At 48.6% G+C, this 14,814-nt stretch overlaps 1 protein-coding gene across 2 annotated transcripts; it reads right to left on the bottom strand.

The window, feature by feature from the left end:
* Positions 1-2,091: 2,091 nt before the first annotated feature.
* scarb2a (scavenger receptor class B, member 2a) lies at positions 2,092-14,011 on the bottom strand. 2 transcript variants are annotated; one of them, XM_076025784.1, is made up of 13 exons: positions 13,478-14,011; positions 9,690-9,847; positions 9,326-9,473; positions 8,666-8,860; positions 7,773-7,864; positions 7,413-7,532; positions 6,885-7,063; positions 5,412-5,530; positions 4,897-4,970; positions 4,686-4,737; positions 4,402-4,554; positions 3,435-3,482; positions 2,092-3,007 (listed from the first exon to the last, which is right to left on the bottom strand). In XM_076025784.1, exons 1-13 carry the CDS (start codon positions 13,598-13,600, stop codon positions 2,873-2,875), a joined length of 1,596 nt encoding a protein of 531 aa, XP_075881899.1. In that variant the 5' UTR covers positions 13,601-14,011; the 3' UTR covers positions 2,092-2,872. The 2 variants fall into 2 exon arrangements, with proteins under 2 accessions (XP_075881899.1, XP_075881900.1); XM_076025785.1 differs by lacking the exon at positions 3,435-3,482.
* Between the last annotated feature and the right edge of the window lie 803 nt (positions 14,012-14,814).

Here is a 14,814-nt window from a genome sequence, read left to right as displayed (position 1 = left end):
AAAAATCAAAAGTGGATTTTACAAAGTAGAAAAGTTAGCGGGTGGTTTAGTGGCACAGCCGTTATCACCGGGGAGAGTAAACACAGCGCCGGGGCGGGTGGGGGGGGGAGGAGGGCAGCAGATCTATCGGGGGTTATCTTTGGTTGAGCAGGGACGAGCCGATAGGCCTGAACCGTCTGACTCAAAGGTCGGCGTCGCCCAAGTCAAACAGCGGCGGTGGACGACGGCTCGCTGATTAGCGCAGCAGCTGCGGATCAGCTCTCCAGTCAGCATTTTTCATTCTAGTTCATTTTATTGTTTTTTGGCCAACGATGTCCATCGGGTTTGAATTTGAATTTCAAAATACTTCCGACACCGATCCAAGGAGTGATATGGCTTTGCCCCCGCGCCCCCATTTTTTTTTTTTTTTTTTAGCTAACTGCTGGGTTCAGTCGCCCCGTGATAACACCAGAGGATATGCGCGATGCGATTCAGCTTCAATGCGACCGACGCTTGTACACAGCGTCACAAAAGTTTGAGTAAAAAACAAACAAACAAAAAATATACGAGTAACAACTGCTAAGTTCAGTAAATGGCAGAAAAGCTTTGGCGCTTTGCATCTTGTGCTCGAGGGGTGTCGGAAAGAAGAGGTGGATCGGTCGCCGACACCGGGAAGCTGTCAAAAGGGTTTCAGGCCTGCGGGTCGACCCGAAGCGAGCACAGTACGGTCAATACCACAGCTGCAAAATACAAGTCCGTAGGTTGTGGTCTGTCATTTTTCTTTTTTCAGCAGCAATAACAAAAATACAAAAAAAGTATATCAAAAAAGAAGACACTCGCTGTGGTTAAAAAAGAAGAAGAAACTCAAGACGACAGAGGCGCGTGGATGTCACAGCATCCTGCGCCTGCTCCTCCTCCACCACCTCCTCCTCCACCTCCTCCTCCACCTCCACCACGAGTGAACATCAAACGGTTGAAATGCGTCGAACAGACGGACCACCTGAACAGGACGACAAACAAGGACGACAAAACACATAGGGCACGGTATCCAGGCAAAGTGCAGGGATTTCTTTTTTTTTCTTCTCTCGCCTCGTTGACAGTAGTGCGGTCTTAAAAATTCACATCCCATCAGCGGCGACCACTGACTCGCCACGGAAAAGAAAACACAAAAAAAACGTAAGACAAACAGTGACTCAAGTGCTGTCTTTTGTCTTCTCCTTTTTTTAGCTCCTTGGCAAGCTCGATGACTTCACAGCATCGGTTCCACTTCTTCTTTTTTTTTCTTTTTTTTTTAAGTCAGGGCACTTGTCAGTGTCTTTGATAGATTTGCTGTATGAAATAATAGGACCAAAAAAAAAAAAAGAAGGAGGAGGAAAACACCTGGTAGCCTTGCGTGAGTGGACTGGTTCGAGCAATCCAAATTGTGCTTTTCTTTCCGTTTTACTGTAAATATCAGTGTAGACGTGCAGGCTCACTTGACAAACTGTGGAAAGTGGTTGGGTGTCTGGCGGCACAAACGCGAGTACGAGTCCGCTGGATTGGGTCGGAGGCGCCCCGACGCCCCGTCCCCTTTGGATGGAGCTGTGTATGTACAACGGTGACGAGACTTCCGGCTCATTTTGAAACGTGGACACAGAAGACGCTGAAATGTTGTAAGGCAAGAAAGCAGGTTCAAGTCTCCCTTGTAAGTTGTGTGTGTGTGTGTCTGTGTGTGTGTGTGTGTGTGTGTTCTTCCCCATTTTGTTCCGTGGTGCATCCTACGAGGTGCGAGATCTCTGAAGCTACCGTCAGAAACGTCACAGCTGAGTGGGTGAACCAATCGCTGTCTCAGGAAATGTGGCGGATCGTTGGAATACTAGTGTTGTGGGGAACGTAAAGAGGGGGTTGGGGTAGGGGGGGGGGGAGGCGGGTCACATTGTGACGAGGAAGGTCAGAATTGCAAGTATTCCAGGTGTCGCATGACGCTGGCGGCCGCGTCGAGAAAAAAAAAAACCCCAACAAAACGCAGCCGCCGGTCGTCCATCCAATCAGGGCACTCGAGGAGGGTGAAGGCTGCGAACGCACTCTTGCGTGCGTGTTTGTGTGTCGTTTGGGTTGTGGTTGTGGTGGTGGGTGGGGTGGGGTGGGGGGGGGGAGTGCCATAAAAACAAAAAAAGAACTAGTTTGGCTCAGACAGTTTCTTCTGCTCCTCCCTTTTGTTTTTTTCTCAAACCAAACGATATGTTGAATCCACTTTTGACAAAACCATTTCATCCTCTGAACCACAGAACTCAGTGTTCCTGTTCACTGGGATTTTGATACTCATCATTCTATTTCATTAATATATATATATATATATATATATATATATATATTTGTATAATTTGTATTTTTTATTTTTTTTTAATCTGTAGGCTTCAAGTTTATTTCTCAGGCAACACTGATGGGCGGGAAACGGGCGACGACACCCAACAGCAGTGGCCTGTTTAAGCCCCGCCCCCGCACAGTTCATACGTCCACATACATCTGTGGCCACGGGGGAGAATTTGGGTGGGGGGGGGGGGTGGAGTATTAGGATTGGTCCTAGCTGGACCCCCCACAGTCCAGAGTGTCCTTGTACTGTTTTAAGGGGACCAACTCAGAAAGAAAGCAAGGGGAGTTTGAGTGACAGTAGTGGGGGCGGCAGGGGGAGGGGCTAAGAAAGTCTTAAGAGGGGCTCAGCAGCAGGTGGCATGCCGTTGGTATTTAGCCCCACCCCCACCCCCAACCACTACCTTGGAATACGTGAAAAGGAGCACACTGTGTGTATAGCGCCACCCGTAGTAATGTAACACCCATCCCTCAGCAACTAGGGGACGGTGGGGGGGGTTGGGGGGGGGGAGCGGTGGGGGGGGATGGGAGGTCGGGACCACTATCAACACTTCAGGGCCTCCACTGGAGACATGGCGATATAAGAGCCGTTCTTGGTCGGCTGGGTGGCGGCCGGCGTTTGCGACGGCTCATCGGTTTTGTCGCTGACCTGCGTGTAGGCCGTGTCGTCTTTTGCCGTCTGGTCGGAGAGAAGGAGAAGGGAGAGGGCGTTAGTTGGAAACCACCGCAGTGGCACAGATGTTCAAACAAAGCTTTAGAAATTTAACCCGGACGGTAAATATGATAATCAAATGGGGCTTTGCTTAAAATAATAATAATATATATATGTATGTATGTATGCATATACTGAGATGTCCACCATGAACCACATTGATCTAGAAATATGCATTATTTTACGAAGACATCACCGCACACAACGTTAACTGAATGGCAAATGAATGCATTTACATTATGAGATGAGAAATTTTAAGAAACAAGAACAAACCAACAAAATACAAAATAGTGACCCGTAAGGATAATTAATGGCAAAATGATAATATCAGAGATGGATGGATAACAAATTAAACCAAAGAAGAATAGCAAACAAGGCAAAAATTAAGACTTACAGTAAAAGAATGAAAAGCTTCAGTAAAATCAATACGTTTTACTTCATTCTAAAACAGAAAAGGAAAAAAGGGGGGGGTTACAGAAAATTAAAATTAGAACATGGTTAATACATCTTGTCTTCAAATTGCAATTACGCAAATTGTAAACATTTCACGACGCTGAAAACCAAAGGTCTGAGCTTCGGGGAGCTCAATTCTAACACTTGTCTTAGATGAGAAGATCAATGCCACGGACGGACATGAAATCTCCTCATCCAATGCGCAGAATTTCAGACTAGTTTTATTACACAAATGAACTGGACTATTCCGATCACAGTCCAGTTCATTCACAGTTCAGGTCGACGCCCCCGCGCCGCTGGAGATAAGAGGTGAACATGTTCTCATCATCGTTCCTCGAGTTCAGTGCTCTTTGCGAGGCTACGAGGCTACGAGGCTACGCGGCTGCGAGGCTACGCGGCTGCGAGGCTACGCGGCTGCGAGGCTACGCGGCTAACCTTCGCGGCAGAGACGTTCATGCGCTCGTCATAAGCTGGTTAGGAACACGGATGCACATTTGATACAGAGTAGTGAAAAAAACAGTTGCACAGGCCAACATTGTTTTTCGCAAAGTGTAGTCATGCAATGAGTTAGTTGCGCACACATGCAGCCTCAGTGTTAACCGTGCAGCAGCACAGGAAACTGTTAACCATGCTGAAAATTCAACCAAAGAAGGCTGTCAAACTTTGAAAAAAAAAAACAAACAAACAAACAAACAAAAACACAAAAATTAAAACGATACACTAAAGCTTTTGACCCATAACATCTAACTGAAAGATTAATGCCGTCTACATTTTTTTTTTTTTTTTTTAAATCATTAGTCTAGGCTTCTATCCCTCTGGGGGACGGGGGCTAATGTCAGTGGGCTGCTCACACTTCACACCAGGCAAACTGTGCACTAACGACACACACCAGCAGGGGCAGAACCTACCTTCTTCTGACGGTTGCGGCAGAACAAGACGACAAGCACCAGCAGCAGGATGATGCCCAGGCCCACAATTAGCAGGGGGAAGTTGGACATGACCGTGACAATCAGGAGCAGCGTTCTCATCTGGGACGCTGAGTCATCATCAATAGTGGCCGTCTGTTACAGAGGGATAGAGACAGAGAGAGAGAGAGAGAGTGAGTGAGTGAGTGAGAGAGATCATCTATTTTTGACCCCATTATTTTTCATAGGATTTGGTGCAGAGCGCTCCGTCCGGTCGGAGACCTCACCTCGTTGACGAACATGACGGGGAAAATGGTCTCGTTGAGGAACCTGGTTTTCCTGCGGTGGCGGAGACACGGAGGGTTAGCGGAGGAGGTGGGGGTGGTGGGGGTGGTGGGGGTGGGGGTGGGGGCAGACATCTGTCTCAACATGTGGCCGGAATGGGGACACAGTGTGACAACAGCAAAGTGGGTCACAGTGCAGCAAAGTTCAACTCACGGGAATCCGGGCACTCTCTTCACAATGACATTGATCTGGGCCCTCTTGCAGGCGCGGATGGGAACACCTGTGGTCTATAAAGGAAAACAAATGTAAAATGTAAAAATAAAATTCCTTTGGAAAAATAAATAAATAAATAGTCATTATATTCATAGGTTGAGTCCAAACTAGATTTTTTTTCTCCTTCCAGTGTCCTTTTTCAGTTCAAACACTGACAAAATGAAAGGACTGCTCGTTGCCAAATACACCTTGCACTCTTGTCTTATATCCGTACAATGTAACGGAATGCAAAGTGAATTAGGTGGATAAGATATTATCACTAGTGATACCTTCAAATTGACAATGTAAACAAAACACTTTTCAGGCGCTCTCTCTGAAACGAGGTCAAGTGATCAAAACAAGCACAGTGACTCACTGAGTGATCATTTCCAATTGCCAGAGATAAAGAAAATGTCACGAGCCGATACGGCTCAAGATTTTCTCCGCACGCTTCCGCGACGAGTCATAATTCCTACCGGCTGCAGGTCAAGGTACGTCTCGTGCTCTTCCTTGTTGGGGTTGAGCCCGTCGACGGCGTTGATGTACTTCGGGTCGGCCTGATAGAAGTGGGGGAACGACACCACGACGGGAGCGCCTTGACGGAGGAGGGGGGAAAAAAAGCAAACAAACAAACAGAAACGAAGATAAAGACATGAGGAATCAGATACGGAGGCGACTTGTGCTGAACTGCAGGAGGTGGGAAAACACGCGTGCAGAGAGAAACGTGAGATTAGATACCAGAGTGACTCGCAGAGGGTTTGACAGTCGACGTGGTGAACCGGTGCTTCCTTAAGGTCACATTGTGGCAATAAGACGAAGGACACACCTGTGCTTTTGCATTTCCTTCCCGTCAATGTGAAATCTTTAGTAGGGCTGCTGACGGCCGGATGTGCACGTGACTGCACTTTAATTCCGTGTCTTTCTCAATTTCCAGCTCATTGACGTTCATGTCATTTTCAGAAGCTTGCAAATGTGAAGGTTTACACGCGGTACCTCCGCGTCACACTGGCAATAACCCTGACCCTGAATAGGAACAATTCTATCATAAAACAAGGAGCAGTCCGCAGGATTGCATGTAGTATAATAAATAATACTGCGGTATTATAAAAGAAAGACCCATCTAAAGGACACGGATTTCCTTTTTTGCGTCAAACAGCAGCGGCTCCGACGGTGTTTGAATCATTTAGGGGCTTCCGGCTGCTCTCCCTCCCCACCCCTCCTCCCCCCCCCCCCCCCCCACCACAACACGCGCCGTCTCACAATGACACCACTCGGCACATGACCACAGAGCTGCGCTTTGATTGGCTTCTGCATTCAGCATCCCATAAATCCATCCAGTCAAGGCATGCTGCTTCGCATGAGTCAGAGGAGCTGATGCGGGCAGCCAATCAGCTTCTACGACAGCCTCTGCCCATACAGTGCGCGGCTCTGACACCAGCCCCTCACCGTGCCTTCTCTCCTCTTCGGTCGCCACGAACGCGAGAAGAAAAAAAAAAAAAAAATGAAAATGAAAATGAAACACAGCCTCTAATGAGGAGTTCAGTGCATTCAGTTCATTTTGGTCACGGCAGCCGCAGATACGCCGTCCTCGCGAGGCCCGCCTCGGAGCCGATTGCCGTATGGGAACAATCAGACTCCACTCAATGACCGCCATCAAACACCACACACGGCCTCGGCACACAGTCGACACCAGTTAATCATTGAACAACGTATTGAGCAAAGCCGCCGTGCTCAAACACGGGGAGCATGTCAAACACCAGGCAAGGGACTCGGTCCCTGACTGAAAGGGCATTTGGCGGGGGGGGAGGTGGGGGGGTCACAGGGAATGGGTTTAGGAGCCAGCGAGAGGGAAAAGGGGGTCAGGTCACAAGTGGTAGCAGGGTTGGGGTGAGGCGGCGGCGGGGGAGGGGGGGGGGGGAGCGCTCGAGGGTTTACGCGGCCTCTCTCACCTTCTCGACAAACGCTGACTTTAAGCACCCCGGTGCCGAGGCAGTCGCCGGCCGGCACGCAGAAGCCCTCGTTGGTGGGATTTTCCTTGGGGCTCATGAGCACGTCGTTGGGGGGCGCGAAGCGGTACGCCTGGATGCCTTTCACCTCCACGTCGTTCACGTAGGCAAGATGGATGGACCTGATCGAAATCGAAAAATAAAAATAAACGATTGTGTTTCCAGGAGTGACGACTCGGGAACGAATGATTTAAAAAAAAAAAAAAAAAACACAGGAGGAGCGGTCGGGGAATGATTGAATCAAATGAAAAGCAGGGGATGCGTCCTTGGAGAACGGAGAGCAGCATCCGGTGCGCAGTCTTATCTGCAAGGTCAGAGTTGTATCCCCCCCTTCCTTATCGACGGAATGGTTTACATGTGACTTAAGTTGCAAACGGGAACGCCGGCGGCGTTTGTACGTCACGGCCCATCGAGACGATTTCCCTGCAAACAAATGTTTTGCATCTCCGCCCGAGGAAGCGACGTGCGTACCTGCAGAGGTCCGCGGCGAAGATGTAGAGGAGCTCGTTCCTGTTTATCAGAGGGTGGAAGACGGCGCCGTCGGTGCCATTGATCATGTTGCTCTGTTTCGAGGACCACCATGACATCTCCCTATTGTTGGAAGAGGACAACAAAAATAAACCAGGCGTACTTGTGTTTTTAATGTCTGTACACTTTGACTGAAACATTTCTCCAGAACGTATACCATAGATAAACTCTAGAGTTTTTAAGTCTTTCGGACTTTCGAGTTCGTTACGTGAATACCATGACTGACGGCAAAAAAAAAAAGACCCAAAACAATTTGCTATCTCTTAAGGGAAGAGCTGTGCCTCAGCACCGGCGTGTCCTCACCTCAAGCCGTTCCAAGTGTCGATCTTGCCGTAATCCAAGTAGTTCTGTTCTCCTGTGTGGAACACAAACTCTCCCTCGTGGGTGCCATTTTTCTGAGAAAAGGCGAACAGACACAGAGGTTCAGACCAAAGCCGCGGAGCCAGGCACAAGGCATACTGACACTTCTGAAAAACCACCTCATGAGAGCGTAAAAACCTCTTAGCCGCACTTGAGAGGTTTTTCTAAGTTTTCTTGTTGCGATTATTTAGCTTTTGCGCAATCCCAGGGGTCAAATGAATCAGCAGCATCTGGTGCAGATTGCACTGACCGGGCCTCGGACCAAACAAGGACGTGACTAATATGAGAGGCCACCTTCAGCTGAAATGACTGCTGCGCTTATGAAATTTGCACGCACCAAATTGAACGCACGGTGAGTAAGCAAGGCGCAGGAGGGCAAGACCCGGACAGGGCGCGATTGTTTTCCATCTACTGCTCATTTCACACGGAGCAAAATTTCTTTTTCCTGTAATTTGGGACGCCGAGGAGCGACTGCGGTTCGTTTAAGGCAATCGCTTTAATTACCTCCAGCGGGAAAACCCACCAGACGAAGCAAGAAAAATTCTAAAATTCACGAGCAATGGTTTCCAGTGTAGCCTTTATCAGCTGAGCCATCACGCCCGTGCAGCGCTGTGAGTCACAAGACTGACGTTGTCAGCAAGCTGCAGACGTTGCTGCGTAAACAGGAAGCGTAAAGCATCTTCCATCAGCACGAAGGGGAATCTCACTTCTGTTATGCCAAGCAACCACACAAGCCCTCGCTCAACTGTTGCTCAAGGAACCAACACAGCACATGACTTTCATCCTCCACTCCCCCCCCCGATTTGAGCAGTAAAGGCACACGTGGCCGTGCTTACCTTCCACATCAGCCCGAAATACTCGTCCACTTCGGGCCTCAGTTTGTGGATCTTTGCGAGGAGGGGGTGTTTGAAGCCCCACAGGTACTCGTGGACCGTCCTAGTCAGGAACAGGTCGACGCCCAGACTGTTCATGTACGCCGACACAAAGGTTCGCAGTAGGAAGTTGTAGGAGTGGAGCTCGTTCATCACAGCCTGAAGAGGGAGGAGACAAAGCGAGGACACAGACACCGTTCAGCCTTCGATCGTCCGATCAATCCATTTTGTATGTTCAAGTTACTTAAATGTCCTTGAGTGACTTGAACATCGGTGATACAAGTTAACACATAAAATAAGGCTACATTCAGAACTCGCAGGTTTTTTTTGTTGATAAAAACCTGCGAGTTCTGGCCCTGCGTCACGGGGGCCACATTCAAGCGCAGTGGAGAGAGTTGAAACCAGCTGCAAGACAGACGGCACATCAAAATCACCCCCTTTCAGCTTTCCAACCCAAACACGACAGCCTCGCATCTTCACGTCACAGACTGGGGCCCGCTGCGTTGGGTAAAGTAACACTGCCGACACTGCGACGTGCCGATTATGTGACAAGTGTGCATCCGACCCAGAAACTGGCGGCTCCGAGCCACAATGAGGTTGTCCTGCGGCGCACGCACGGCTTACCACGTAGGGGATGTTGATGGTCCTCACAATGTCCACCTCGGGGTCGCCTACGGACTTCTCGCGCACAAACACAAAGGATTTGGGGTTGAGGGCGTAGACCTTGGTGCCGTTCTCCAGGAAAGTCACATTTTCCCGCGGCCTGTATTCCCTGTCGGAGAGAAGACACAGATTGCCGTTGGTCCAGATGTCTCCTGTTTGAAATTTCATCACCGCAGTCGATAACAAAAAAACCCTGCCGGATGCGTCAAGACCTAGGATGACCTTTCCTGAGGACACTCTCGAACGCAACGCCAGCCCAGTGATTTCCACCACGGTACGTAATAACACACATTAACAGCTGCCGCCGGTGAGGTCCTCACTGCACCTGTAAGTGTAGGGTCCGATCTGCTTCACCGCCGCCTTGCCTCCGGCCAAGAACTCCACCGGATTGGTCACGTTGAAGAAGTAGTACTCCATGTAAACAGGGGGTGGGGGGTTCTTCCACGCCTCGAACATTTGGCTCTTCTCCGTCAACGTTATCTCCTATTGACAAGGGAGAAAGATAAAAAAAAAAAGAAACTTGGAGTAAGACAGTGTAAACTGAAGCCTGTCAAAACAGACACGAGGAGTCACAGCCGAGTCTCCCAAAACCCGCTCTTGGTTCGTGGGCTTGCATAAACGTTAACACACCAGAGAACAGGTCTGAATATGTGAAAATCGGAACGAGAACGCCTGTAATTACGAGCCCACGCTCAGTTGACTCGGTCCACCGGCGGGCGGCAAGCGAGAGGGTGCCTTAGCGCCAGCAGCATGTGCAGTACAACACCGTCAGGTACAACAAGGACATCAACTCAAGTGTTCTATTCAATCCGTGTGGGGCAGAGTCAACACACAAAGCTGCAAAGGCGGCTGTGGTTTAACAAACTTTTCACTGTGACCGTGTGAAAAGCCCGCCGAGAGCATCAGAGGTAGAGGCAGCGCTGGCATGTGTGACATAAGCCTGGTTGCAACATGTCAAAACACGAGCAACGGTAACCTTTAGCCAGACCATTTGAGTAGATGAATGACAACAGACGGAATGTTAACCGAGGGCACCAAGAGGGCCAGGAAAAACAAGCGGCTTCTTCCATTCTCCAAGGGTATTTTTACAGTTGGACGCGGCCAAATGGACGACTTCCTGCGGTGCCCTTTGCACGTCAAGCTCGAGAGGAGAGAAGCTTTACAAAGTCCTCCACGCTAACGAGGCTTCTCCTATGGCCGAGGGTGTGGCAGGAACTTCCTGTTTGGCATATACCCAAACGTCTAACCTTCGCATTTAAGGCTCCGCACAAGTGTTTATGTTGCTGCTTTACAATACGCCCCATTTTAGATCATTACATAGATTCACCAAAATGAATACTTGTGACTGAGCGAACAGAGAAAGGTGAGGAGGGGATTTGCAAAACGGAGCAAAATCTTCCAGGTTCATTTCTGTGACTTTCATTTTAAGACCATATATTTAAAAACAACAACAACTTAAATTGAAATTATAACTATATTTAATTCTCACCTTAGTTCTTCCATTGGCTAATAGCACTTTGTTAAAAAAAAAAAAAAATGTCGAGTCTTCTGCGTCATTTTGCGTCATTTCTTGTGAGAATCAAAATGCTCCCTTGTTGCAACAGATTATCTTAAATTCCAGTCCGGTGTCAACACATTACACCCACTTTGCAGAAATGAATATGGCATCACAGGTTACAGCTGTGTAATAACAACAGAAAAGGAGAAAACATAGCAAGAGAGGACACGCGAAACAACTTGATCTGACTTGCGGTATTTAATCATCGATTCTCTGGAGTCTTGACTGTTCTGCTTCTTAATTAAGAGCTGAAACTGGACCAAAAGAGTGAAAGTGACACTCGGTCTCAAGCATGTTCACAACGGGTTGTATTTGTCCTATTCAAATAGAAAACAAAGTAGTTTGTGGCGTGTCTGGCCTTGCCCTTCAAGCATCTGGCATGGTCTGCTTTCCAACCTTGAGTAAAAGGCCTTTGAAAGACCTTCATTGAATGACCTAAATTTTCTTTATCTACAGGATAAAACCTTGATCTGTCACGAAACATTTTTTTCCCCACAGCGCAATCAAAATACAAGCCGCGTGACTAAAGACGGATGAACCAAACCTTAGTCAAACAACTTTAGGCGAGGCTAAGTCCTCACATGCACAAAGACCAAATAACATAGAAACAGAACATAAAGCCCATTTCAAACACGTCAACCATCAAAGGCTGCATGTCAGTGACACAGGTCCGGCTTAGAAATACTGTTGTGTTCACGCGCAAGGGTTCCATACCTCTCCAAATGTCAAAATATTTCTTATTGTAAACTGTGGGAGCGCACCGATGGAAAAAAAAAAAACAACGCATTTCTACGATTATCAGTATTTTTTCTTCTTTTTTTTTAAATCACCGACACATGTGACACGCAGACGCGCTTCAACGTCGTGTCCAGGCGTAAATATCGGGCCCTCGAGGCAAAGAAGACTGACAAGTTTCTCAAATGGTTTAGTCGCATTCTCCTTCACACTCAACCTGTCTGACAATAAGTCTATGCCCTGGAGGCGTCTTTAGAGTTGTTCCAAACAACTGGGCTGTGCCATCATTACAGGGAGCCGCACTCCCGACATCAGATTAGGTTGATTTTTTTGGAATCTGCTCCGTGCGCCTGGGTCCTGCTAATTCATTGGGAAGACTGTGGCAAAGGGGGATTAGCTTTGCTGTCAGTTCATGTAATCAACAGTCACATCGGAATTAAAGCCGCCCCCCACGGCCCCGCTCGGTGAACTTTGACAAATTTGTCTAATTCGGGACGCTGCTGTGAGTCGAAAAGGGACATAAATGAGACCTAGACCTAAATCTTAACTCCAGGAGGGGGAAACTGCCGGTGAGTGACGCCGTTTGCAAGACCCCTACTTGAACTATTAGGGTCTGCAGCTCTTGGCTCTTTCCCTTCAGCTGAGAGGAGAGAAAAAGAGAGAGCAGGCGTCGCGCACAAGCAAGAGGGTTTCCAGAATGGTGCACAGCATCCAGCAAAGCGACTGATGTCAGTCAGAGGAATGTGAAGCATTTTTAAAACGGGTCTGAGTGGAATGGGGTGTCAGGTGCCAACAAACCCCCCTACTAACCCCCTACGTTCACCCTGCAGGCTGCCACAGCACCGGGTGGCCGCTTCAGTTTCTTGGTTTTTCTTCAGGAGGATCGTCACACTTTAATTTCTTCATCTATATATATATATATTTTTTTTTATCACTCCAAAAATCTTTCAAATCATTTTCTTTCGATTTGAAGAACATTTGGCAACAACGGGGGAAAAAAACTGCTTCTCCCCTCGTAACCCGCTCCTACACTAGAAAGTTGGGGGAACTCCTTCAGCTCACTCCCCTTCCCCCAGGTTCCTCACGACCTGACACAACCATCACCACCACGGCCGCCACCACCCCTCCCCCATCACTGAGCACCAAGTCATCCCGTTATCCCCTCCGCGGACAGAAATGTGCCACCGGGTCAAGCCGTTGCTGTCCAGTACGAACATTTTCATCAGGCAATAGGAGCCACATACACTGCGGTCACTGCAGTGACGGCACATCGCGTCAACGCTGTTAGGCTGTAGGTGATGGGATTTAAAAGGGGGGGGGGGGGGGGACCCGTAGCTGGTAAGCGGGGTAAGGTCATGGGGAATGCAGCCGACCCGCTGACCAACTCCTCCTCTTGGGGTTATGATGGATTGCGATTCTAGCACAGATTTAAACGTACAGGGTTAAGTTGTAGTCTTAATGGATGCTGCAAGCTACCATGTAACGGCACTTGGAACATTTCACAGCCCCGGACGTTGCGGGGGAATTAATAGAGGGATGGGCTTAGATCGAACTGCAAAATGCAGCACAAATGAAAAATAAAATCACATGAATCCACACATGTCAAATGCAATAGCCTAGCTTTAGAGGTAAAAGCAGCATTTACAAACGCCGGCTGGAGCCACCCCCTGCTTACCGACCCGGTGGGTGCACACTGCGGATGGAACACATCGGACATGCTTGGTCGCAAAGAAAAGGTCGAAGCAGTTGACAGGAACAATAAAAAGAGAGCATCGAGAGAAACGAGATGGCATTGCGAAGGCAAGAGGAGAGCGACTCACCTGCTTTAGCCGGCTGTGAATCATTGTTTGGAAGACTTGAGCTACGAGCAGGGCGATCCCGACGATCAGCAGATGAGCGCACACGATCCCGGTGGCGTAAATGGCACAGGATCTTCGAGTCATGATGCCGGGCGGACGAGGTCGATCCAACTTGGCTGAGAGTCAACGTTAACTTCCACGCTAATTAAATGAAGGTGGCAAAAAAGGCGAGGTCTCGGGTGGGCACCTTCGAGGATTGGCGTCTCCTGAGCAGCAAGCAGCTGGGGAGGCTTTAAACTTCTCTCCTAATCGCCGTAAAGTGACGTTTCCGGTAGCGTTGTGGCCACACAAAAAAAAACCGATTTGGCCGATCGAGAAATAAATATATTGGCACTTTAAGATCCGGAGATGACACTTTAGGATTAGGAGAGAAGAGGAGGGACTGAGCTGCTTCGAAGGCGGCAGCGAAGTAAAACAGCAACCCTCAGCACATCGGGTATAGTAGAAGAGCAGCCCACCGCCTCCTCCCTCTTCCTCTACGCTCTAATGGGCTCGGTCAGGCGAGAAGCGTCGTTTAGGGGCGGCTGCCTGCCTGGGCGGTGGGTGTGTATTGAACAGACTTCAGGATGCGGGGTGGTGGTGTGGTTTAAAAAAAAAAAAAAAAAAAAAAAAAAAAAAAAAAAAAAGCAGTGATGGAGCTTTTCGAACACGCTTGATGTCACCCTTAATGACAATTCCTCGAACTCGTCAGGCTTTAGACGACAATTCCCCCCTATTTTGGCGCCCTTTTTTTTGTCTTGTAACACTTTGGAGTGGCTAGTCAGAGAAAGCAAACAAAAAAATAGTGATAGAAATAGTTTCCCCTAATGTCAAGTTTTACCGCGGCTGAAAGCAAAGCTTGCAAGTTCACTGAGCAAGACTTGTCAGCTTTATCAATGAATTAGCAGAGGGGCTCAAGGCGGACGGACAGCTGGCCATAGTACTACACTCGCCGGCTTTGCTAATAGGGTTAGCGGCTTGTGCTTCGTCTTCGTGAATATCAAGCCATCCCCTCATACCTTCTTTTAGTCTCCTCACTCAAACATAAGAGACGGAGAACAATTCGTGCAGTTTTTTTGTTTGTTTGTTTTTTCTAAATCGAAATTCCGCTATGTCGCCTCGTCGTGCCTCCTTAAATGAGCCCAGCGTGGACATGAATAATGTTCCATTCAAGCGACCAACGCTCGCTGACGCGCAGCCTTTGTTCACGCAGCCCGAGACGCTGATTGGCTGCTGCCCTCACGGACCACCGTCTCGAGACCACCCCCAGCGCACTCTGATTGGTCAAGCGCTGGTGTGTGGATGTTGAATTTGATCGA

Source organism: Nelusetta ayraudi, unplaced genomic scaffold (assembly GCF_046127955.1).
Source record: "Nelusetta ayraudi isolate G7.1 ecotype Tasmania unplaced genomic scaffold, CSIRO-AGI_Nayr_v1 ptg000018l, whole genome shotgun sequence".
NCBI classification, from domain to species: domain Eukaryota; kingdom Metazoa; phylum Chordata; class Actinopteri; order Tetraodontiformes; family Monacanthidae; genus Nelusetta; species Nelusetta ayraudi.
The sequence above is the reverse complement of the archived record's forward strand: the minus strand, read 5'-3'. Positions and strand labels throughout refer to the sequence as shown.